The sequence below is a fragment of the Mobula birostris genome, chromosome 8, assembly GCF_030028105.1.
Source record: "Mobula birostris isolate sMobBir1 chromosome 8, sMobBir1.hap1, whole genome shotgun sequence".
NCBI lineage: Eukaryota > Metazoa > Chordata > Chondrichthyes > Myliobatiformes > Myliobatidae > Mobula > Mobula birostris.
In genome coordinates this window covers 73044541-73071845 of record NC_092377.1, presented here as the reverse complement: position 1 = coordinate 73071845, position 27305 = coordinate 73044541, and the positions used below count along the sequence as shown (strand labels likewise).

At 37.9% G+C, this 27305-nt stretch overlaps 1 protein-coding gene across 4 annotated transcripts in view; it reads right to left on the bottom strand.

Moving 5' to 3' along the window:
- Nucleotides 1–27305, bottom strand: part of LOC140201399 (uncharacterized) — an 80294-nt gene that overhangs the window by 43189 nt on the left and 9800 nt on the right. For all 4 annotated transcript variants that reach the window (XM_072265445.1, XM_072265447.1, XM_072265446.1 and 1 more), the window contains 6 exons: nt 24306–24436; nt 21295–21461; nt 11932–12017; nt 7822–7902; nt 7267–7384; nt 591–760 (listed from right to left, as the gene is read on the bottom strand). In XM_072265445.1, coding sequence (XP_072121546.1) covers nt 591–760; nt 7267–7384; nt 7822–7902; nt 11932–12017; nt 21295–21461; nt 24306–24436 — 753 coding nt within the window. The remainder of the gene's footprint in view (nt 1–590; nt 761–7266; nt 7385–7821; nt 7903–11931; nt 12018–21294; nt 21462–24305; nt 24437–27305) is intronic.

The following is a 27305-nucleotide window of genomic DNA, read 5'->3' as shown; positions in this document are numbered from 1 at the left end:
CACAAACAAGCGAACATAACTATGAATAAGGGACCTGCCATTTAAAACTGAGGTGCAAAGTAATTTATTTCCTCCAAAGGTAATGAGTCTCTAAAATTCTCTGCCACTTAGAGTGATGGAGGCTAGACCACTTAGATATATTCAAGGAGGAGAATGCAAAATATGTAGAAGATTGCAAAATTGAACATTATGGCAAACTGGCATAGGAGTAAAGACCAGCATAGACAAACCAAAGATCGCATTGTTAGGCAGGGCAAGCTTGAGGCACATGGTGGTCTACTCCAATTCCTATTTACTTTGTTTTTGTGCTTCTTTATTTGGCCCATTCACTCTTTCATTCTGTGTCATTATCTCTCTTGTAATTTAACCTTTCTGAAATTCTGTCCAAACATTGACCCCACTTGTTCTCTCATCACTTTCCTTAAATTTAGAACTTATCTAACTTTCTCCATTTCTAATAAAAGGGAAACGAATCTAGAATGTTAGTGTATAGTTCTGAGTTTCAGTCATTACTTTAAGTTTCAAGCATCTATTGCATTTTGTTTTGGTCAATTTGGATTGTATGGAATTAAACAATATAGCAGCCTTACCATCTTCACAACTCCATATATCACGTTCACATAGTAATGTTCCTCCAACACCACACCCAGCTGGAAGTGCAATTCAGGGTCCTTTGGTTTCAATTTTATAGCCAAAGCATAGTTCACTGCTGCCCTATGTAGTAAATCCACAGGGGATTTCCCATCTTCATAGTAAGACACTGTGACATATTAAAAACAGTCAAAGTACATAAATGCAAGCCAATTACAGTTTTGAAACAAATCACAGCTAATTGAAAAATCTGCACTTTGAACACAATTTGTACTATCAGCCAAAATACAACACTACTGAGAAAAAATATTATGTAGAATTCCACCCTTCTGGAAAGTAAATAGGCCCTTTTTAAACCTCAGTGATTTTCACAATAACCATTCTTATGGATAAATTTCAGGATCATGAAACAATACAGCACAGGAAGTCATCACTTAGTTTATCACGCAGACCCAGGCTCTTTGGTAGAGATATCCAAACAATACTCACCTTCCCAATAGCTGTATCGTTTTTATTCCCCTTCAAATATTTATCCAACCTTTAAACTAAATCAGATTTCACTGTTCTTTGAGTGTATGCTACAGAATAATTCAGTGCATTCAAAAGGTTTCTTCATATTGTTTAATTCAATTGGAATCTTTTTTTATTATTTACTTTATCAAAACCATTCATGACTTTTAATACCGTTATCAAACTTCCTCTTGCTCTTCTATGCTCTAGGGAGAATAAACCCAGCCTCTCCATTCTCTCCAAATAAGTGAAGATTTTTAACCTTTGTGCCTTTCCAGTAAAAGGCATGTGCCTTATTGTTATGCTTCTCAACTGTTGTTTGGACCAGTTTTAATGAAGCCATTAGCCAAAGGAGGAGACACAAGCCTTTGTCACCCATTGGGCTGAAATACTGAGCGGAATTTTAATTGCCTTGATTGGGACAATTGTCATCAAATCTCAATATTGGCATCTGGCCTCCCTTGCTTGTTATGGCAGACCATGAACTTGCGTTGAAAATTTAAGAGTTTTATTAAAACATGGAAAGCAATATGATGGCATGTATTTTCCAAAGGTACTTAGGGATGTGAACAACCCTGTAAAATATATGATCTTTCACTACTGCTCTGATGTCATATGTCGAAAAATGATGTGTTTCTTACTTCTCTGGTAAACTTCATTCTTGGGCCCAATTATGGTCAAACTGCAGCAAGAATTATATTATGGAGATTAGCATGTGGCTCACTGAAATGCCTAGCTGCACTATATATGGTTATCGTTTACATGATGGGAATTCCAAGAATATAAAAGGCAGAAACAAAAGTAAAAAAAAAGATGCTGAGCCAAAGAGATACATATTCAGATTGATAAATAAAAGCTTTTTCTAAGGAGATGAGTGTTAAAGGACATAACGGAAAAATGATGGGGTTTAAGAAAGGAATTGCTGAGTATGGAGTTTAGAGTTATAAAAGGACTGTCATGCAATGAAAGAAGGAGAATGTACCAGAGATAATAGTCTAGTGAGTTTTTGAAACAGGATTACTATAGGTGCAAATAATTTTGTCATGAAGTAAACTACTTACAGATGAAGTCTATAAATTGGGATAAAATAAATTCCTGCAGAATGATGAAGGAACTTTGAAGGAATAATCTGAGCAGGATCCAGTAGTTTGTTAGACTGGAATTATCAAGGAAATAGAATTTAAATAGTAAATTAGTAGTTTGAGGAGCAGAGGGAGATCCAGCAGCACCTGGATAAATAGGTAATGGACATCAGGTACGTATATTCAGAAAGGTTGTGAAAAAAATTGCAGTAGCACAGTGGTTTGCATAATCGCTTTACAGTGCCAATGATCATTCATCTGGGTTCAATTCCCGCTGCTGTCTATAACAAGTTTATATGTTATCCCCATGACAGCGTGGGTTTCCTCTGGATGCTCTAGTTTGCTCCCACATTCCAAAGATGTACAGTTAAGGTTAGGGTTAGCGACACTTTCAGGCCGTTCTAGAACAAATCTTGGACTGTGTTGGTCGTTGATGTAAAACAACACATTTCATAGAAACATAGAAAGTCTACAGCACAATACAGGCCCTTCGACCCACAAAGCTGTGCCACACATATCCTTACCTATGAATTTACCTAGGGTTACCCATAGCTCTCTATTTTTCTAAACTCCATATACCTATCCAAAAGTCTCTTAAATAACCCTATCGTATCCCCCTCAACCACCATCGCCGGCAGTCCATTCCACACATTCACCACTCTCCGTGTAAAAAACTTACCCCCCACATCTCTTCTGTACCTACTTCCAAGCACCTTAAAACTGTGCCCTCTCGTGTTAGACATTTCAGCCCTGGGAAAAAGCCTCTGACTATCCACACAATCAATGCCTCTCATCATCTTATACACCTCTATCAGATCACCTCTCATCCTCAGTCACTCCAAGGAGAAAAGGCCAAGTTCACTCAACCTATTCTCATAAGGCATGCCCTCCAAACCAGGTAACATCCTTGTAAATCTCCTCTGCACACTTTCTATGGTTTCCACATTCTTCCAGTAGTGAGGTGACCAGAACTGAGCACAGTACTCCAAGTGGGATCTAACCAGCGTCCTATATAGCTGCAACATCACCTCTCGGCTCTTAAACTCAATCCCACAATTGATGAAGGCCAATGCACTGTATGCTTTCTTAACCACAGAGTCAACCTGCATAGCAGCTTTGAGTGTCCTACGGACTCAGACCCCAAGATCCCTCTGATCCTCCACACTGCCAAAAGTCTTGCCATTAATACTACATTCTGCCATCCTTGAACCACCTCACACTTATCCGGATTGAACTCCATCTGTCATTTTTCAGCCCAGTTTTACATCCTATCAATATCCCACTGTAAACTCTGATAGCCCTCCACACTATCCACAACACCTCCAACCTTTGTGTCATCAGCACATTTACTAACCCAACCCTCCACTTCCTCATTCAGGTCATTTATAAAAATCATGAAGAGTAGGGATCCCAGAACAGATCCCTGAGGCATACCACTGGTCACCGGCATCCATGCAGAACATGACCCATCTACAACCACTCTTTGCCTTCTGTGGGAAAGCCAATTCTGGATCCACAAAGCAATATCCCCTTGGATCCCATGCCTCCTTATTTTCTCAATAAGCCTTTATTGGAGTACCTTATCAAATGCCTTTGTGAAATCCATAGACACTACATCTACAGCCCTATCTTCATCAACGTGTTTAGTCACATCCTCGAAAAATTCAATCAAGTTCATAAGGCATGACCTGCCTTTGATAAAGCCATGTTGACTATTCCTAATCATATTATGCCTCTCCAAATGTTCATAAATCCTGCCTCTCAGGATCTTTTCCATCAACTTACCAACCACTGAAGTAAGACTCATCGGTCTATAATTTCCTCGGCTATCTCTACTCCCTTTCTTGAATAAGGGAACAACATTTGCAACCCTGCAATCTTCCAGAATCTCTCCTGTCCCCATTGATAATGCAAAGATCATCACCAGAGGCTCAGCAATCTCCACCTTCACCTCCCACAGTAGCCTGGGGTACATCTTGTCCGGTCCCGGTGACTTATCCAACTTGATGCTTTCCAAAAGCTCCAGCACATCCTCTTTCTTAATATCTATATGCTCAAGCTTTTCAGTCTGCTGCAAGTCATCCCTACAATCGCCAAGATCCTTCTCCGTCGTGAATACTGAAGCAAAGTATTTTCTGCTATCTCCTCCGGTTCCATACACACTTTTCCACTGTCACACTTGATTGGTCCTATTCTCTCTCATCTTACCCTCTTGCTCTTCACATACTTATAGAATGCCTTGGAGTTCTCCTTAATCCTGTCTGCCAAGTGCTTCTCATGGCCCCTTCTGGCTCTCCTAATTTCCTTCTTAAGCTCCTTTCTGCTAGCCTTATAATCTTCTAGATCTCTATCATTACCTAATTTTTTGAACCACTGGTAAGCTTTCCTTTTCTTCTTGACTAGATTTACAACAGCCTTTTAACACCACGGTTCCTGTACCCTACCATCCTTTCCATATCTCATTGGAATGTACCTATGCAGAACACCATGCAAATATCCCCGGAACATTTGCCACATTTCTGCTGTACATTTCCCTGGAACATCTGTTTCCAATTTATGCTTCCAAGTTCCTGCCTGATATCCTCATATTTCCCCTTACTCCAATTAAATTCTTTCCTAACTTGTCTGTTCCTATCCCTCTCCAATGCAACGGTAAAGGAGATAGAATTGTGATCACTGTCTCCAAAATGCTCTCCCACTGACCAGGTTCATTTCCCAATACCAAATCAAGTACAGTCTCTCCTCTTGGAGGCTTATCTACATATTGTGTCAAGAAACCTTCCTGAACATACCTAACAAACTTCACGCCATCTAAACCCCTTGCTCTAGGGAGATGCCAATCAATATTTGGGAAATTAAAACCTCCCATCACAACAACCCTATTATTATTACACCTTTCCAGAATCTATCTCCCTATCTGCTCCCCGATGTCCCTGTTACTATTGGGTGGTCTATAAAAAACACCCAGTAGAGTTATTGACCCCCTCCTGTTCCTAACTTCCATCCACAGAGACTCCATAGACAATCCCTCCATGACTTCCTCCTTTTCTGCAGGCGTAACGCTATCTCTGATCAGCAGTGCCACGCCCCCTCCTCTTTTGCCTCCCTCCCTGTCCTTTCCAAAACATCTAAAGCCTGGCACTTGAAGTAACCATTCTTACCCCTGAGCCATCCAAGTCTCTGTAATGGCCACAACATCATAATTCCAAGCACTGATCCACGCTCTAAGCTCATCCACTTTGTTCATAATACTCCTTGCATTAAAATAGACAAATTTCAAACCATCGGTTTGAGCGCATCCCTTCTCTATCACCTGCCTACCCTACTTCTTGCACTGTTTACAAGCTTTTTCTATTTGTGAGCCAAACGCCTCTTCCTCCATCGCTTCAGTTCGGTTCCCACCCCCCAGCCATTCTAGTTTAAACTCTCCCCAATAGCCTGAGCAAACCTAAAATTTCACTGTATTTTTCAATGTTTCAATGCACATATGACAAATAAAGCTTATCTTTCATCTTTAAATGTGAGCCGTTAGGTGTCTATGGTGGGGTCAGGAAAAGCCCTAGCTTCCCCTATTCTATGTCTGCATAGTTTAAAAACATGCACAGCTTTTTGGTGGTGAGCTACAGTGGTCTGTTTTGACACTGAAAAGCAAGAAGCTGCAGATGCTGTGAATCTACACACAGAAGAAGCATACAGAAGAAACCTACTGTTTTCAGTAGATTAATCCAAAAACACTTCTCCCAAATATTATCCCTTTCTGGCACTTGTTGCCTAAAACCTGGAAGGAATGAGGAAAGAGGATCAACTTCATTTCTTTATCATGAGATTGATTTTGATTTTGTGCAACAGGGTGCTAGCATAGAAATACACTCAGTGGCCACTTTATTAGGTACACCTGTACACTTGCTTGCTAATGCAAATATTGAATCAGCCAATCAAGTGGCAGCAAATGCTCAATGTATGAAAGCATGCAGACATGGTCACGGGGTTCAGTTGTTCAGACCAAACATCAGGATGAGGAAGAAATGTGATCTAAGTGACATTGACCGTGGAATGATTGTTGGTGCCAGATGGTGTGGTTTGAGTATCTCAGAAACTGCTGATCTCCTAGGATTTTTGTACACTAGGGTTTGTAGAGAATGGTGCAAAAAAACAAAAAGAAATCCAGTTAATTTCAATTCTGTGGGGAAAAATGCCTTGTTAATGAGAGAGGTCAGAAGGGAATGGTCAGATTGGTTCAAGCTGACAGGGAGGCGACAGCAGCTCAAATGATCAAGCACTACGACAGTGGTGTGCAGAAGAGCATCTCTGAATGCACATGTCGAATTTTGAAGTGGATGAGCTACAGCCGCAGAAGACCACAAACATATATTCAGTGGGCACTATATTAGGTACAGGAGGCACATAATAAAGTGTATAACAATGGGGGGAGGGGGGTCAACCCACTTCCATACCAATAAATTAAGATTCCATTGTGTGAAGTTAAATTCAACAAAGTTGGAAATTGTGATTGATGTTGAGTAAAAACATCAGGAAAATTCTTTGTACTCCAAATCTTCAGAGAAGGAAATCCTATCTGACCTGGCTCACAGAACTTCATTCTCAAACTTTGTGGCTGATTCTTATGCTCTTTTACAGGTTTGGGATGGTTGATAAATCTATTTCAGATATTGACCACATTACAATAATGGATACAGCTTTCACAACTATTATTGTTTTCTTTAAACAAGTATCTCCCATTCTTTTTTTCTAAATATTTAGTTTTTTTAGGATTCAGTCCATCGAAAAATGCTTAGATTGCTATCTCCTGATTAAGCCATTTTTGTAGTCTGTTCCAGAATTACTGTGTCACAATATATTTAGGAAACTAGTCCTCTTGCTAGCAGGATTGAAGACAGCCATAATACTATTATATCAGTTATATTAAAAAAGAGGGAATATAGTAAGACCATTACTTGGTAACAATGCATAGTCCTTAACTCAAGATAAAACTTACATTGCCACTTTGTGCAAAATAATTAAATAATCCTACAAAAGAAAGGTAAAGTACATGCAACATACAATCCACTGTCATAAAACATGCCTGATTTGGAAAGAAGTTCTCTGTACATTTTTATTTCATTTGAAGCATTGCTGCAGAGTTTCTCAACATTCCCATCATTATTAGATTGGTCGTGAAGATTCTTCTCCCAGGAACGCACCTTTTGCACAGCACAGAAAAAAGAAAATTATTGTGGTCTACTAAACAATGCAAATGTTCACAGAGTATTATCATCATTTCTTTATACATATTAAAACATATTGAACCACAGTGATACTGACTTTCCAAATGTGCTTCATTTGGGCATCACATTTATATCAATGAGGTAATTGACACCTATATATTTACAATTTATACCCAGTACATTGGTGGCACAGGTAGAAATGGCAAAATGGAAATGAACTTTACATTAAATTCATATTGTTGCAATGTATTTTCATGACAAAATTACAGAATGCCAAAGTACTGCAGTATGTCAACAAACCATGTCCATCAGAAAGTTGGAATTCATATTAACTATCAGATATAATGAAGCATGTTAGCAAATTTATGCAAATTTTCACAGACATTACTGCAAGAAAAGTGCTTGCTTTTTACCTGTACAGTATGGTTGAGATGAGGTTTTGGCTTTGATGTAAGACCAAAGTCTGTTTGATACCATGAAGTCCCTGTGACATCCTATAGCAAATCAAAGACATTATGAAAGAATAGCTATGAATATCCAATTCTTTAAAGTGAATCAATTATTAGGAGAAAATCTACAGTAATATTTCAATAAACTAAAATAAATAATTCCCATTTATTACTGACTGTGTTTATACAGCAGAATACGACTGGCAAGATTGTATGGCCATGATGCATTTAGACTAAAAATATTGCTATGACATTATACATTCTGTTGTACTGTACTTATTTCAATGTTACAGTACACTCTTATAACATCCCATTTCTGCATGTTTCTTCCACCTTTCAATGTACTCATTTCTAATCATTTCCCGTCTTCAATAAAGATCGGCATCATTAGTATGGACCATTTGCTTCTGCAGCGGCAACCTGCATTTATATAGCGTTAACTTTAAAAGTGAGTTATTTGTCAAAATTCTGTTAAATATTGAGCCATGTATGAAGAAATCGGCTGACCTAAGCTAAAGTGTTTTACAGAGACTCAAAAATAATGTTAAAAATATCATATTTGTAAAATTGACATGAGTTTAATTTGTCTACTATATTTAACGTTCTGTTATCTCAGGGCTATAAAACTTGTGGCCTTTTGTACTTTCCTCTATAGAAATTGTATTTTATGGTTACAAAGGACGGAAAAAGCTTGGGAAAGGCAGAGGAGTGATACTGTTAAGTATCGATTGTCTTAGTGTCATAAAGAGGGATGAGCGAAGCTCATAAAAACAAGATGCATAAATATAATAAGAAATGATAAAGGCAAGAAGTCACTTATAGGAGTGGTATACAAGCCCCATAACAACCAACACATTTGCTTAGAGCATAAAAAAGAAATGATGAGAAATTGTCTACAAGGTATAGCAATAATCATCTGAGATTTTAATCTGTATAGAGACTGGAAAAGTTAGATGGATATAGTCACCTATATAGAGAGTTCATATACTGTTTTCAGGATAGGTTCTTAAAAAAAATACAACCTAAAACAAACCAGAGAGAAGGCTACATCTGGTCTTTTATTGTGCAATAAGATAAGATTAACTAAGAATCCCATAATGAAGGGGCCACTATGTGACAGTAATCAAATTGAGATTCAATTTTACATTCATTTTAAGGAGGAGAAAAATTAGTACAAGATCAGCATTTTAAACCTAACTAAGGGTAATTAAGAGATCTAAAAGCAGGGAAAATGTAAGTGATATGGAAAGTTAGTGTAACACCTGTGTAGCACTTGTTTTGTCCCGTGTGACTGGTCACCGCACTCTTTATGAGAAAAATCAAATGACATAGTACTACACTAGGTGCTAGTAGGCCATCAGAAGCTCTAGATATCAGGAGGCAGTGAACAGAACACACACAATTCTGGAGGTAAGTTTTGTTTCTAAAAAAAAAATACAAAATATTTACATGAGTAAGAACAATTCAAAATTCCAACATTCTGTTTAGGTTCTAAATCTCAGATATCAACAAAAAACAAATTCCTGTTTCATTAGAATCAGTGATATTCATTAGAATAACCTTTGTTACTCCAATTTCTCTAACTAATTAGATCTAGTGTTATTCCCTATTTAAAGGTTTGCAGACTAATATTTCCTTTTCTTTTTATCCCTAATTGTATACCTATTCTTAAGTATTATGGTTAACTTCAATTTCAGTTCAAGTCAGTATGTCTACAATTTCAAATTCAAATTCAAAAATTATATATCTATACAGCTTAACTCCTTTCACAACAATTCTCCAACATCACAACTTTTAAATAAAGTAAATCTCATTCAGTAACTTATCAAAGTCTTTGCAAAAATAATCAGTTATTGCAGAAAATCCAATTCAGATCCTTCGAATTGGATTGACTTTATTACTTACATCCTTCATATACATATGTACAAATCTTTATGTTACCTCTCCATTTAAATGTGCAATTTATCATAATTTGTAATAAATAGTATGTACAACAGGACAGTCAGTATAATATAGGAATACAATTGTGTCAGCATGAGTTAATCAGTCTGATGGCCTAGTGGAAGAAGCTGTCCTGGAACCTGTTGCTCCTGGCTTTTATGCTGTGGTACCGATTCCCAGATGGTAGCAGCTGGAACAGTTTGTGGTTGGGGTGACTCGGGTCCCCAGTGATCCTTCGGGCCCTTTTTACATACCTGTCTTTGTAAATGTCCTGAATTGTGGGAAGTTCACATCTACAGATAGCTGGGCTGTCTGTACCACTCTCTGCAGAGTCCTGTGATTGAAGGAAGTACAGTTCCTATGCCAGGCAGTGATGCAGACTGTCAGGATGCTCTCAATTGTGCCCCTGTAGAAAGTTCTTAGGATTTGGGGGCCCATGCCAAGCTTCTTCAACCGTCTGAGGTGAAAGAGGCTCTGTTGTGCTTTTTCACCACACAGCCGGTATGTACAGACTATGTGAGATACTAGGTGATGTGTATGCCGAGGAACTTAAAGCTGTTTCCCCTCTCAACCCCCCAGATCCATTGATGTCAATAGGGGTTAGCCTGTCTCCATTCCTCCTGTAGTCTACAACCAGCTCCTTTGTGTTTGCAACATTGAGTGAGAGGTTGTTTTCTTGACACCTCTGTGTCAGGGTGATGACTTCTTCTCTGCAGGCTGCCTCATTATTATTTGAGATTAGGCCAATCAATGTTGTATCGTCAGCAAGTTTAGTTAGTAGACCGGAGCTGTGGGTGGAAATAAATTTATACATCCAACTGTATTAAATGTCATGAAACATTTCATTCCCGTGCTGGTTCTTTATCTTGGGCGGTTCGTCTTTTTGTTTCCTGTTTCCTTGGATGAAATAGTTGATTATCCACTGAAAGTTGATTCGCAACATTTACACAAAAAAATCTTGATCAAATTCCTTGGTGTGATTTAACAGAACTAATTCCCGGTTACAGGGTAGAGATGTTGGACACTTGTCTCTGGTGATATTGTTTTATTATAGCTGCTACTTGTTACAGCTGTAGCTTTAATATATCTTTTATCGCTATCGTCTCTCCTCCGGGGGTTTCACCCTGAGGTTTTCAATTAAGTTGGATAGAGATACTCACTACTAATTCCACTTTTAACAGTTCTTTCTTAGTTTCTAATAGTTAGCTGTGTTTCTCTCCCTTTCCCGCACTGCGTCAGCCAAGCCTTGTTCTCGCATAGCATTTTTTCTAAAGTTATTTTTTAAAAATTCAGTAAACCTCGTTTTCATCCCTCCACAGGTGGAACTTTCTGACATTATATCCTTGGGTTTAATTAACCTGGATCACAGTAGGTTAAAGAACACTCTTGGAATCCAATGGGAAACATTTATAAGGGATCTTTCTGAATTCACAAAATACATAGATTACAGTGAAACTAACAAATTCCAAGGGTGAACCCACCATTTGTGGTTAACTTAATAAATTAAAGATAGCACCAAAATGAAAGAATAATTTTTAAAAATCATATAGAGTACACACGGAGTGTCTGAAACAGAATGTAGACCAAAGTTGTCGAAGTAACTATTACTTTAAAAGGCTACTTTGTAGCTTCTGGAGTTTCAAAGAGTAAGAAAGAACTTGACTGAACATATAAGAAGGGGTCCTAACTCAGTGCATGCTGATACTTTGTCTTAAGAAAGAATCTTAAACTGGAGATATCTATTTAAAAACAAGGGATTTTCCTTAAGAGAATTGAAGCATAATTATTTCAATCAGAGGATTGTGGCTCTTTGGTGCTTTGTTCTTCAGAGAGCAGAGGAAAGACACTTTTTGAATATTTTTAAGGCAGTGATAAAGATGATAATCAAAGGTGAAAGATAGCCATGATTTGATGGGAATGAGAATTTCTGGTTACAGTAACTAAGATCTTATTAAATGGCAGAGTAGTTTTAGCAGTCTACTACTGCTCCTAATTTGAATGTTTACATAAATTACTTGCTATATTGAAAACTACATCTTTATCTATGCAGGTTATAAAATTATTGTTTTGTAAAACTTAAGTCAAAATGATGAGGCATCAAGAAATTAAGGTTTAATTTCCACAAGTACTAACCTTAGAATCCAGTTCAGCTGGTGGTCGGTTAGGACACTGCTTTATATGGGGTCCAAGTTCCCCCAGTTGCATTACATTTGGACAACCTTAAAATCAGGAATAAAATTGTAATCATAGGTTTAGACAAGGGTCTATATAAGCCTGATAGCCTAAAAGCAATTGCAATTTTAATGTTCAAAAAACAGGCAAGGACTTTGGCAGTGAGATTCATTAGAAACTAAAGTATACAAATATTTTCCTATGCTCATTTGTTCCATGTACTGAGGTAAAATGCAGTTTCATTCAGTGATTCCAAACATGTTCAGTTCTCTTAATTTGACCTGCTGCTGGGGAAAGCATAGTATGCATAAATTATTGAAGTACTCATATAGACACAACTGCAAATTTAAATGTCATAGAAAAAAAACTTCTAAAGTGAATCAGAATCAGAATGATTGTCATTGAAATATGTTGTGAAATTTGCCGCAGCAGTACAGTGTAAGGCATAAAACAATACTATAAGTTACAAAATAAATAGTGCAAGACATGACAAACAAGGTGGTATTAATGGGTTCCTGGACCATTCAGATATCAAATGGTGGATGGGAAGAAGCTATTCTTAAAATGTTAAGTGTAGGTCTTCAGGGTCCTGTACCTCCTCCCTCATGGTAGTAATGCAAAGAGAGCATGTACTGAATGGTAAGCATGATTAATGATAGATGCTGCTTTCATGAGGTACCACATTTTGAAGATGTCCTTGATAGTAGGGAGGGTTGTACCAGTGATGGAGCTGATTGACTCTACAACCTTCTGCAGTCTCGTGTACTTGTGCATTGGAGTCTCCATACCGGGTTGTGATTCAACCAATCAGAATGTTCTCCACTATACTTCTGGGAAAATCTCCTCAAATTCCTAATGATATATAGCCACTGGTGTGCGTTCTTTGTGACTGCATCAATTATTTGGGCCAAGGATAGATCCTCTGAGATGTTGAGGCCCAGGAACTTGAAGCTACTCACATAAAACATGACTTAAAGCTAAGATGAACATAATAAACTTTCAAATAAATTTCAGTAAGGTGATCAAGGTGCAATCAAAATATCTGACATTCTTAGAATACTTTTACAAATTCAATTATAATTTTTTTATATTTTCAAATTACCTTGATTTTCACACCAGGGAAATGCAGGGAGGAGGTGCAGGAGCACTCAATATTTTAAGAACAGCACCTTTCCCTCTGCTGTCATATATCCCAATGGTCCATGAACACTAACTCACTATTTCACTTTTAGTCATTCTATCAGTCTACTTACTGTAACTTATAGTAATTTTTTATGTCTTGCACTGTACTGCTTTTGCAAACAATAAATTTAATGACCTATGTTACTGGTAATAAACCTGATTCTGAGGAGGCAGTTATTTATTGACTGATTAGAAGCAAAATAGTCTTGTTCTAATCACTAGGTTTAAAAATAATTAAAATAGATTTTCTGCCTTTTACAAATTTGCTTCCAATTAATTTTCCATACAGCTCAGAGGCAGCATTCATATTGCTTTATTTTTTTTTATCAGCAGCATGCTTTCAGTGACTTATTTCTTCACTTCTCATTTCCAATGCTTTCATTTAAAAAAGCATTTTCATTTAATGCTTTCATTTAAAAAAGCAAAGGGAGAAAATACAATGAATTACCAAGCTTAGATTCTTTTAAAATAATAATAAATGAGATTATTTGACCCCTGGTAACTGCAGTTGTCTTTCATTTTTCCTCCTTCCTTTTTTTTGGATTCCATTTTAACAAAAGTATTTTAAAAGCCACCCCTTGTTCTTTTCTGATTCAGCAAGAAAGATTGCAAAGAAGGGAGGCACTGTGCACGTATTCAAGGTTAGGAGAAATTACTTTATTAAAGTAATATAAAGAATAAATACAGAAAGAAAATTTGTTAATGAAGTAGTAAAAGAAACAAATAATATTTATCAACCAATCATTTAGCTATGCTACACAGTGCACTGTCAGAGGGAACTACAAATGTCCAACAGCTTTTATATTTTCTCCCTCTCCTCCCCCCCACCCCCACAACTCTTAGCACTAGTTATGACCCAGCTTAAGAGAAGATTTCCACTTGCACAAAAGAAATTTCCCCTTCAAGTCTGCTTACTCTAATACTTTCCCATGGAGCAGTACTAGGCGGTATCTGCAGAATCATTTTTGCTTACCCAGGCAAACATGTTTTGCACCATTATCTACTTTCAGGGGCTGTAAATAAGTACTCACATTAAGTTTTCAAAACATTCTCACATTCTTGACTGATACCACATTGCCTTACAAGCTTCCATTTTACATCACATGTTTCAGCATATATCAAGGAGAAATCAGATTTAACTCTTTCTTTACACTGAGGATTTCATGCATTTTTGTTTCAACAGTGTGGAATATCCCTATCTGTACTTTATTTGCAAGTTTATTTGCTGAGTATTATGATCCTCAGCACAATTAAACAATTAGACTTATGGTTGAATTAAAAAAAAATTCAGTGTCACTCTTCGTATAGTAGCTCAGAATTATGGGGACTGATTGGTTTCAGACAACTTCATTGGATGCACACTGGCACAAACAATTCTCATGTCTTGATTCTATGTTGGCCTTGGATGGTGACTGTATGTAAAGATCTTAAGGCAGGGAATGCCAGACTGACACTCATGTAGGTCAGCAAATAAAGCATTTCTTAACATTTCTAAGTATTATGTCTCCAGAACTCCACAAAATACAAGCTTTAGTTGGAGATAGCTGGTGCTATTTATCAAAGAAATGAGTCAGTATTATATCACACAAGATATTGATCATGTTTAAACCCAGGATTTTTGAAATCTGAATTTTTGACCATACCAGCAATTGTGGAATTTTTGACCTCCAGGATATATGCTCATTTCTTCTTTTTCAATTTGAATATGATTGAACCCATTTAAGATCAAGATTCCAGAAGCAAAAATCAATTGGGTGTTCTACACCCAAAGATAATGGATGTGAAATGACTGCACTGATTCCATAGATGAATACATCACAAGTAAGTCTCAGAACTTCTCCAAATTGTAGTGCATTAGCTATTTGTATTTCAAAAGTCAATGCTTGTATTGCTAAACTGCCTCTTCACTTTGTGGAGACCAATTCTGTATGGTCATTGCTTCCACAGCTCATGCAGCCAGGTTGAAAGGTTGGTAATGAAATATCTTAAATATGTTCAACAAGATTACGAATCCCCTAAGCTCAGCCATGTTGATGGTGCAGTAATTAATTAATTTAGAGATACGGTGTGGAACAAGCCCTTCTGGTCTAAGCACTGGACTGGCCAGCAATCTACCGATTTAACCCTGGCCTAATCATGGGACAATTTACAATGGTCAATTAACCTACTAACCAGTACGTTTTTGGAATGTGGAGGGAAACCAGAGCACCCAAAGGAAACTAACATGCTCACGGGAAGGATGTACAAATTTCTTACAGACAGAGTCAGAATTGAACTTGGAACTTTGATGCCCTGAGCAATAATAACATGCATTAACTGCTACAATACAGTGGTGATAGAGTTCATTTTGCTCTGTGTCAGATGTAAACCTTGTGCAATAATTCATCAGTCCATGTGTTTCACTAATCTTCGCAGAAAATTTGCCAGCTTAACTTTAGTTCTATATCACTGCTATCTGGACATGGCATCTCTAGGGTTGTCCGATATTGTAGATGCTGAAACCACAATGTTACCTGGGAAGCAGATGACATGGCCCAGCCCTTGAAAACCCTGGTCCATTGTGTGCTGAAAAATCACTGTGCCTTTGAAACTCCACATGCTAGGTGATGATATCTATACAGCCCTTTGTGAGTACTAAAAGTGTGATATGAATCCAATTCTGGATCCAACACTATATGCTGGAATACAAGAGAAAACCAGTTTATCGAAAAACCTATTATCTGCATATTTACAAATAAATCCATTTGGATAATGGATAGCTTTTATCTTTCATACAGAGATTAACCGTGACCTTGTAGTTGCCACTTTACCTTGTCACATGGTGTGAGCAGAATTATCTGCAGCTTAATGTGAAAAAGACTAAGGAGCTGGTGGTAGACCTGAGGAGAGCTAAGGTACCGGTGACCCCTGTTTCCATCCAGGGGGGGTCAGTGTGGACATGGTGGATGATTACAAATACCTGGGGATACGAATTGACAATAAACTGGACTGGTCAAAGAACACTGAGGCTGTCTACAAGAAGGATCAGAGCCGTCTCTATTTCCTGAGGAGACTGAGGTCCTTTAACATCTGCCGGACAATGCTGAGGATGTTCTACGAGTCTGTGGTGGCCAGTGCTATCATGATTGCTGTTGTGTGCTGGGGCAGCAGGCTGAGGGTAGCAGACACCAACAGAATCAACAAACTCATTCGTAAGGCCAGTGATGTTCTGGGGATGGAACTGGACTCTCTGACGGTGGTGTCTGAAAAGAGGATGCTGTCGAAGTTGCATGCCATCTTGGTCAATGTCTCCCATCCACTACATAATGTACTGGGTGGGCACAGGAGTACATTCAGCCAGAGACTCATTCCACCGAGATGCAGCACAGAGCGTCATAGGAAGCCATTCCTGCCTGTGGCCATCAAACTTTACAACTCCTCCCTTGGAGGGTCAGACACTCTGAGCCAATAGGCTGGTCCTGGACTTATTTCATAATTTACTGGTGTAATTTACATATTACTATTTAACTATTTATGGTTCTATTACTATTTATTATTTATGGTGCAACTGTAACGAAAACCAGTTTCCCCCAGGATCAATAAAGTATGACTATGACTATGACTTTGTGGTTTTATCCAGTTATGTCAACAATAGGAGTTGCCCCATCACTGCACCCTATGAAAGTTGTGATGTCACATCCCTCTAGACAACTAGATTCATTTTCAACAGCTTCCTTCAACTCACGGGGCACAAGTCATGGCTCCTGGCAGATGGGTTGGCTTTTACTTTGACAATAAATTTTATCTTCCATATACTCCTCAACATTTCCCTAAGACCATAAGATATAGGAAGATACTTAGGCAATTCGACCCATCGAGTCTGTGTCACCATTTCATCATGGCTGATCTATTTTCCCACTCAGTCCCAATCTCTTGCTTTCTTCTTGTGACTTTTCATGCCCCGACTAATCAAGAATCTATCAGCCTCTGCTTTAAATATACCCAATGACATGGGCTCCACAGCAGCCTGTGGCAACAAATTCTACTGATTCACCATCTCTATTCTAAAAGAATGCCCCTCTATTCTGAGGCTGTGTCCTCTGGTCTTAGACTCCTCCACCACAAGAAATATTCTCTCTACATGCACTCTATCAAGGTCTTTCAACATTCGATAGATTTCAATGAGTTCACCCCTCATTCTTCTGAATTCCAGTGAGTAGAGGTCCAGAGACACCAAAGGCTTCTCATATGACAAGCCTTTCAATCTCAGAACCTCAAAACTACTTGTCCCCCCACCTATCTTCAGATCTTCTGCAAACTTAGCCACAAAGCTATCAATCTGATCATTCAAATCATTGATATATAATGTAAAAAGAAGCAGCTGCAAAACAGACCCCTGTGGAACACCACTAGTCACTGGCAGCCAACCAGAAAAGGCTCCCTTTATTCCCATTCTTTGCCTCCTACCAATCAACCAAAGCTCTATCCATGCTAGTATCTTTCCTGTAATACCCTGGGCTTTTAACTTGTTAAGCAGCTTCATGTGTGGCACCTTGTCAAAGGCCTTCTTAAGATCGAGGTACACAACATTCGTGGATTCTCCTTTGTCTGTCCTGCTTGTTATTTCATCAAAGAATTCCAACAGATTTGTCAGGCAAAATTTTCCCTTAAGGAAACATGCTGACAATGGCCTATTTTATCATGTACCTCCTAGTACCCCGAGACCATATCTTTAACAATCGACTCCAACACCTTCTGAACCTCTGAGGTCAGACTAACTGGCCCATAATTTCCTTCCATCTGCCTCTCTCCCTTCTTGTAGATTGGAGTGCCATTTGCAATTTACCATTCCTCCAGATCCATGACAGAATCAATTTATTCTTGAAAGATCATTACTAATGCCTCCACAATCTCTTCAGCCACCTCTTTCAGAACACTGGAGTGTATGCCATCTCATCCAGGTGAGTTATCTACCTTCAGACCTTTCAGGTTCCCAAGAACTTTCTCCCTAGTAATGGCAACTTCACACATTTCTTCCCCCTGACTCTCAAACGCCTGGCATACTGCTAATGCACAGTGAAAACTGATGCACAATACTTATTTAGTTTGTCCATCATTTCCTTGTCCCGCATTACTATCTTTCCAGCATTACTTTCCAGTGGTTTCATATCTACTCTCATCTCTCTTTTACTCTTTATATATCTGAGGAACCTTTTGGTATCCTCTTTAATATTACTGGCAAGCTTACCTTCGTATTCCATCTTTTCCTTCTTTATGACATTTTTAGTTGCCTTTTCTTGGTTTTTAAAACCTCCCCAGTCCTTCAGCTTCCCACTAATTTTTGCTCTATTACATACCCCTCTTTGGCTTTTACTTCTCTTGTCAGCCATGGTTGTGTCATCCTACCTTTAGAATACTTCTTCCTCTTTGGGAAGTATATATCCTGTGCCTTCTGAATTGCTCCCAGAAATTCCAGCCATTGCTGATCTGCCGTGGTCCCTGACAGTGTTCTTTTCCAACCAATTTTGGCCAGCTCTTCTCTCATGCCTCTGTAATTCTCTTTATTCCACTGTAATACTGATACATCTGCTTTTAGCTTCTCCCTCTCAAATGTGCAGGGTGAATGATATCATATTATGATCACTGTTCTCCTAAGGGTTCCTTTACCTTAAGCTCTCTAATCAATTCTGGTTGATTACACAACACCCAGTTTAGAATAGCTGATCCCAAAGTGTGCTCTAAAAAGCCATCTCATAGGCATTCTAGAAATTCCCCCTCTTGGGATCCAGCACCAACCTAATTTTCCCAATCTACATACATACTGAAATTGTAGTATTGACTATCGTAATATTGGCCTTTAGACATGCATTTTCTATCTCCTGCTATAATTTATAGACCATGTCTTTACTACTGTTTGGAGGTCAGTTTACAACTCCCATCAGGGTATTTTTACACACACAGTTCCTTAGTTCTATCCACAATGACTCAACACCTTCCAGTCCTATGTCACCTCTTTCTAATGATCTGATTTAATTTTTACCAACAGTGCCACACCACTCCTTCTGCCTACATTTCATTAGGAGTTTGAGGAGATTTGATATGTCACCAAAAACACTCAAATTTCTACAGATGTACCATGGAAAGCATTCTAACTGGCTGCATCACCATCTAGTATGGAAGTAGGGTGGGGGGGGGTGAAACTACAGCACAGGATTGAAGTAAGCTGCAGAGAGTTGTAAAATTATTCAGCTCCATCTTGGGCACGAGTCTCCAGAATATCCAGGACATCTTCAGGGAGTGGTACCTCAAAAGGGTGGCCTCTATCATTAAGGACCCCCATCACCCAGGACATGCCCTCTTCTCATTGCTACCTTCAGGAAGGAGGTATGGAAGCCTGAAGGGACACACTCAATGATTCAAGAACAGTTTCTTTCCCTCTGCCTTCCAATTTCTGAATGGATGTTGAATCCATGAACACTACCTCTCTACTTTTTTATTTCTATTTTTTGCATTAATTACTTAATTTGACATACAGTATATACAGTACACACATTTTTCTCTCTATTATTGGCTATTGCATTGTACTCCACCTCTTTCAGCCACGATTCAGTGATGCCCACAATGTCATACATGCCAATCTGTAACTGTGCCACAAGTTCATCTATCTTATTCTGTATATGGCACACACTCAAATATGATCCTGGTGAGACTTGATATGGAACACTCTCTTCCATCAGTGTGTTTAAATTTACCTTCTCTCAAAAAATCTTTGGCTTTCATTCACCTTATTGCCAAACCTTACATGAGAGAAACAAGGTTCAAACATAATTGATTTTTATTAATGAGTGCAATTATTTACTACTTCATAGGAATAGGAAGCACATTCAGAGGCACATTGATGATAACATATTACTATTTCTTTGGCATCCCGTCAGAAACCTGCTTCTGCCACATTGAAGCAATAACGATTAACTTCATAATTATTGCAGAAAAGCAAAGTTTAGAAATTTCTAGGTAGCTGCTTAAAGCTGTCTTCCCATTAATCAAATTGTTGACATGGAAATATTGCATTATATGGGCACACAGAAAGATACACAGGGAACAGCAGGATGTACGTATAGCTTTCAGACAATAACTATAAGTTGAAACTCTCTAGACTGGCCTCTCCCGTGGTCCAGCATGTTTTTAATCTGTAGTACAGTTCCATGCTATTTAACTAATTCCAACTATGACCAAACCAAGATCTAAAATTAAGATCTGTATTAAACTGTAACTAATCCAACTTCCAGTTCAAACCTTACTCAACAGTGATCTTAGCCGAGAGCATTTCTGACTCATGAGAGCTTTGGATTGCGGACAGTTCTCAGATCCTTTAGTGATCTGGGTGGTGTCCATACTTAGAGAGAATAGATTTCTTGCACAAAGGAAGAATCTTGGGGGCAATTTCTGTAGTCCAGATTTTCTGTAGATCAGCACCAGTCAAGTTCCAAGAATACCAGACTACAGAATTTAACCTCTACTACCCCATTTTTTTGGACCATAATAATTCTGCTGCAGTATTTTTTTAAAATTTTCTGGCACATTGCAATTCTCTTGCACCTTCAAGCCTTTAAATTTAACATCCCTTGCCTTCCATCCTACAACAGGCCTTCTGTTTTATTCTCTCCTCTACTTGCCAACTTCCCCCACACATAAACTCGCTTAAAATTAATTACTTCAGGTTTCTTCACTGCCAATGAACAACATCAATATAGAACATTACAGAAGCAGAATACATGTTAAAAATTTGGAATAAAGTAGAAAATGATGGACATATTAAGCAGACTAGGAAGCGTCTGTAGAGAAAAGAGCAGCCAGAAACCTTAGATGTTAACTATGTTTCTCTCTCTAGAGCTGGTGCTGACCTGCTGAGTATTTTGTAGCAGCAAAAATATGGCCACTGGAAGCCAGGAAGTCTACAGGTTCTGATATGAGTTCAGTCAAATCTTTACAGAGGTAATTTTAAATTTATCACAAATGAATTAGAAACACAAGTAAAAAGTTGAGAAATGTCCTTGGCATTATATATTTAGTTATTAAGTGGATGATTTGATTAAATTTTTACTTTTGTTTTCCTTAGATCTTGAAAATATTTGGAAAATATTGCCATAAGGATATGTGTACCTCGATATTTGAAGCAACAATAAACAGTAGCAGCTGACATTCTTTTGTCCAATTCGTATTCTGAAACACACCAATCTTGATCAAAGGGAGTTTCATCGATGGGATCACACATTGTCTTTCGGGTGAGGAATTTAACTCTTGATTCTGAGAAAATGTGTTTGGGATCACTTTGCAATAAGAAAGAATATCATGAATTAAAATACTGAACAATCATGATTATTGTATAGACATCAGAGTAGCATTGTGAGAGGAACAATATAGCTGATTATGATACCATAATCTAGTCCAAACTTCAATTTTCTTTTGGTCCAGGTGGCAACATAAAAATATTCAAATTTCAAGTTGTTGCTGCTACTTTTGTAAACTATACCCATAAAGCGAATGATATGTTGATTCTTATTGCCCTTAACAACCTCTAAAATAATTCAATGTTCTGACTAAGTCGGTGAAATAGAAATCCTCCATTTGGGATTCTCAACCCGTCTCCAACCATGACCTATTCCTTGAAAGGTGAGCAGAGGTTTCAATCTTAGAAAAATCCATGGACTGATAGATATCTGATGCCTCTGATTCTTTACTATTTTTAGTATGCTAGCTTCTCACAACGATTACAACAAAGCTTAGAAGAACCTTTAAGGAAATTTAATGTCATTAGTTCTTTCAAAAAAGCTTTTCAAGTCTACTTGCTGCATTTCTGAAGGTTCACATGCCTTAATTCATTTTAATTTTAGAGTTACAAGGTGCATTTATGTACCTCATCTGAAATCACACCATGTATGGGTGTAGTATCTTGATTGAGTCTGATCACATCTCATAATGCATCAGTACACGTAAATTAGAACCCCATGCTTTTCATTTGCAAGCACTTTAAGGAACAATGGTGAATTGACTAACCAATTAATTATTTCATTCATAATTATATTATTTTGGCTGTGGTATCAATTCAGTAATATAGAATTAAAGTAAAAGTTATTGTAATACAACTATTAATGTACAACCATGATTAATTAATTGGTGTGAATTCAACTTAATTGCTATAACACTGCCCAAGTCTAATCATCTATAGCTTCAGAAATGGGAATGTTCACTGATGATTGAATAATATTTAGTTCAATTTACAATTCCTTGTGAAAATGAAGCAGGTTACACCTGCATGAAGAAAGACTTAGATTTCATCCAGGTGTGGTCCAATCCAATACATGAAAAATGATAGCGGTAAAATAAAAGTGCCAGGCAATGACCATTTCCACAAAAGATAACCTGCCAGGGGTTCCCAACCTTTTTTATGCCATGGACCAATACCATTGAGCAAGGGTTCCATGAAGCCCAGTTTGGGAACTCCTGCCTGACACCCTACTTTTGAAATACAATGGCACCACCGTCACCAGAACTCCATCATTAACACAATTGTCATTGACTAGAAATTCAACTGGACTATCTAGATGCACACATGCAAAAGGCAGTATAATAGTTGTCCAGTGGTTATTATCCTGTCTTGATCAATGGATTCACCTCCTAACACCCCAAACTGTTCACAGCCATTTACAAGACGCAAGTCAGGAGAATGATGGATTACATTCTGCTTTTCTAGATGAATATAATTCCAAAAACACTTAAGAAGCATTATGCCATCCAGAACAAAGCAGCCTGCTTGATTGACTGTGATTTCAACAACCTTAGCATTTGTTTTCTCCAGCAATAGAACATAGTGACTCTAATGGGTGCCATTACAAAATTTTCTGCAGTTCCCCATCTAGACTATTCCAAAAGCACCTTCCCAACCTGTAACTGCTTTCACCAAGGACAAAAATAACTAGTACATTGGAACACCACTACTTTCAGATTCCCCTCCAAAGTCACGTGTTCTGACTTGGAACCATTTTTATTCACTGGGTCTAAATCTTGATCTCCTTCTTAGGTAGTCCCTAGGGTGTGAGACATGCCAATTTGCAGGCTTGCAGCTTTGTGACTTGGGTCTCAGCACTGTGCAGGCTGGCTAGGGATAGAATTTTGACATTGGTTTACTTACACTTCCACTGACTTTGGAGGATTCTGCAGAGGGATTGTTTTGGGGATTAAGATGCATTACTACATGTCTCCAAAGCAAATAGGAGAGCAGGAATCACAACTACTTTATAGACTATGAGCATTATGTCAAGCTTGATCTTTTTTAGTTAACTAAAAGCTACAGTGATGTAATGAAGATAATGGTGAATATCATCAATGAAGTCTGCCTTTGTGAGGGATGGCTCACAAAAAACATGAGCGATCCAACTTTTTCTGGGTCTTACCATGAATCTTTATTGTCAGAAGACAATGTGGTGCATCAGGGTCAAGCTATCAAAGGACAGCCTATCAGTTGTCTTTTGATGTTGAATGCAAGATCCACTCTCACTGACTTTAGTGAAAGCATCAACCATGGCTTGGAACTCAGCCATGTACATGTATTCTCTGTACATTTACCAAAGAGCAAGACTATAAAAAGAATAAAAGTGATTTTATTCTAAAAAAACCTCCAAGCTCTAAAGAATGGCTCTCGATAAGAACTTCTAGTTCATTCACACAAGTATTGCAATATTCAACATAACTTCTTGTATTCCTTTTCTATTTCTGTGAAAGAATTCGAATTGTGAATATATTTGATTAGGAATAACCAAGTACAAAATATTCAATTATTCTGATAATTCCTGTATTTCAAGTTGGAAGGAGACATTCTATTCACTCTCCACAAGGCAATTTCTTGAAAGTGAATAATTCTTGAATCTGCTTGTACTAACTTAGAGAAGCAGAAAATTAAATATGCTGACTTGGGTTTGTATTTATCTAGTTCTAAAAATTATTAACACCTTGTTTAGAAAGCCACACTAACAATCGTATGAAAACAAAACAGATATTTTTATTTAGCTCCCATATCCCATGTTTTCTTCCTATAGAATTGTGTACTTAATATGTGGTGGTGGAGGAAAGAATATCAATAATTTGAGTCAGTAAGTTCACAAAAACATTCTCACCTTCTTTTTATAGAGACCGGCTGGTAGAAAGCCTTAAGGGTTATAGGACACTCAAAATCAACGGCATCACTTTCATTTACAAAATTGATAGACCATGGAATGTATGCATGAGCAACAATGACCCGATAGATCTAGGAAAAGAAGTTTTAGAAGATTACCCTTTTTTAAAAAACATGCTTCTTTCAAAGCTGACCCCATCTGGCATTATAATAATGTGTTGCTAATATATATTTACCAAAATTGTAGGAGGTTATTAGACAATGATATGAATATTGTTACTATTGGTTAATATGGTGAAAGGTTCTGGCAGTTCCCTAAAATACCAGTCCTGACCTAATAGACTCTTTTCAAATTCCACATTTGAAGGATGTATTAGACTCTGATGGCAGTGCTCTCTTCACTTTACAAAATATGTTGCACAACTTCTATTTGCTTTTAAATACCGTAGAATTTTAATCTAAGTAGTTCACAGAAGCACGATCAAAAGAGCTTGAAGCAAGAGAAGGAAAGGTGATCAAAATTTTGCTCAGTTGGATTGAAAGTTAATTATGACTTAGATGATTATTAATTACAAGAAAAAATGTTCCATTACTGTTAAAGCTTTCACAACCTCAGCATCTCACAAAGTGCTTCATAACTTAATGGGTCAAGGCTGTATATTTAGCCCCTACTCTATATTTTTTACACAGGATTGTGTGGCTAAGTGCAGCTCCAATGTCATCTTCAAATTTGTTAACAACACTATTGTTGTTGAAGGAAACACGGGTGGCAATGAATGAGCTTCCTGGCGCGAGATAGGATACCCGGTTGATCAGTGTCACAGCAACAATCTTCTGCTCAACATGAGCAAGACTTAAGAGCTGATTGATGATGTCAGGAAGGGAAAGGAGGGCAAACATGCACTAGTCTGTATTTTGGGATTAGCAGTGATGAGAGACAGTGGGTTTAAATTCCTGGGCATCGACATATGAGTTACCTGTCCTGGGCACAGCACATAGCATGCCAGTGTCTGCACTTTCTTAGGAAATTAAGTAAGTTCAACTTGCCACTGAATGTTCTAAAAACTTCTACAGATGTACAGTTGAAAGTATCCTGACTGATTGCGTCATGGCAATCAATGCACAATGCACAAGAAGATAAAAAGCTGCAGAGAGTATTGTCCTGAACACATCCTTCCCCACCAGTGGCACATTTAGCATTGCCTCAAGAAAGCAACATGCATCATCAAAGATCCTCACCATCTGAATCATGCCAGTTTGACGCCTGAAGTTCCACACCAGGAGATTCAACAACAAAGTGCATATGACAATAAATTTGATTTTAAGTTTGGCTTTGATGAAGCTTGTTTAAAATTGAGACTAAGTTAACAATGGTAAAAGTAACCAATTAATTTACCACCAGAAAAAGTTCAAAATATTATGCTAAATAAATAATCTGTTTGAATGTTGCTGGTTCATTGCATTAGGAGAGTTTGGACACTTGGATAAATCTACAGTCCTGATGAAATGTCTCAACCCAAAATGTCGACTGTTTATTCATTTCCATAGATGCTGCCTAACCTGCTGAGTTCCTTCGGCATTTTGTGTGTGTTACTCAGGATAAATCTACTGCTTTTTTCCTGTCAGGGTCTTGAAATAGATTATTCTCATGTGATTATGATGATAGTTTAATGTCTCAGGCAGTCACTTATGTAGAGTCTTTCACAACTTCAGGATATTCCAAAGTATTTTGCAATCAATTGAAAAATATCTTTTAAATGCACTCACTGTGTACTGTAGGGAACACAGTAATATACTTGCACACAGCAAGCTCCTGCAAACAAACAATACAGAATTATGGTGTTTGAGGAATTAATACTGGCTAGTATACTGGAGAAAACCAATACGTTCTATACCTTGTTATTCCTCTCCGCACCTTGTGGCACATGGCAATACCTGTTTTTTACAAGGCCGAGTTGCTAGCTTGATGCTTAACCCAGCAAGGAGCCAGCTGGGACCACTCATCTTGAAGTCCAGTGCTGATGCCACACCACTGGCCAGCTATTCTAAACTTCAGCGCATTTTAATTATCTGTTTGAATCTTTTGCAGTGGATCGTAAATCCATGATCTTCTGATTCAAGGGTAGTTACAACTGAGTTAAAGAGAAGTAATGAGTAATTTTTGATTCAATTAACATAATAAGACAGTGCCAATTTGTAATATGACAATAAATATTTCAAATAGCAAAAAAAAAGATGCTGGCAATCTAAAATAAAAGTAACAGATGTCGATAATATTGAAATTAATGTCTGAGGAAGATAGACATAGCATTCATCAGAAAGAATAGAAATCAAACATGCTTTAAGATGCAAAATAGGGGAGGTTTGAAGAAAACAAAGGAAATGACTGTGATAGGCTGGAAACCAAAAGAGATTGAATAACCTAAGTGGTGGTGCTGTCAGCTAAGCTCAGGTAATGAAGACCTGTCAATGCATCTAATATCTGGATGGATGTTAACCAAAGGAGATGATTGAAATAGAGGAAAAGGGATAAAAAATCTTGATATGTAAAATGTTGCTGTAAATCTGGAATCAGGCAATGGTGGAAATAGACAACTCAGATGGCAGAGAGACAAATACAATGGTATCTACATATGGGCTGGTAATGTTTCAATAACATATTGTGATAACATATCCTCCTTACTGATGATCAACCTGGCGCAACTCAGGGGTGTGTGCTTAGCCCACTGCTCTACTGTCTGTATACACATGACTGTGTGGCTAGGCATAGCTCAAATACCATCTACAAATTTGCTGACGATACAACCATTGTTGGTAGAATTTCAGGTGGTGACGACAGGGCATACAGCAGTGAGATATGCCAACTAGTGGAATGGTGCTGCAGCAACAACCTGGCACTCAACGTCAGTAAGACGAAAGAGCTGATTGTGGACTCCAGGAAGGGTAAGACGAAGCAGCACATATAAATCCTTATAGAGGGATCAGAAGTGGAGAGAGTGAG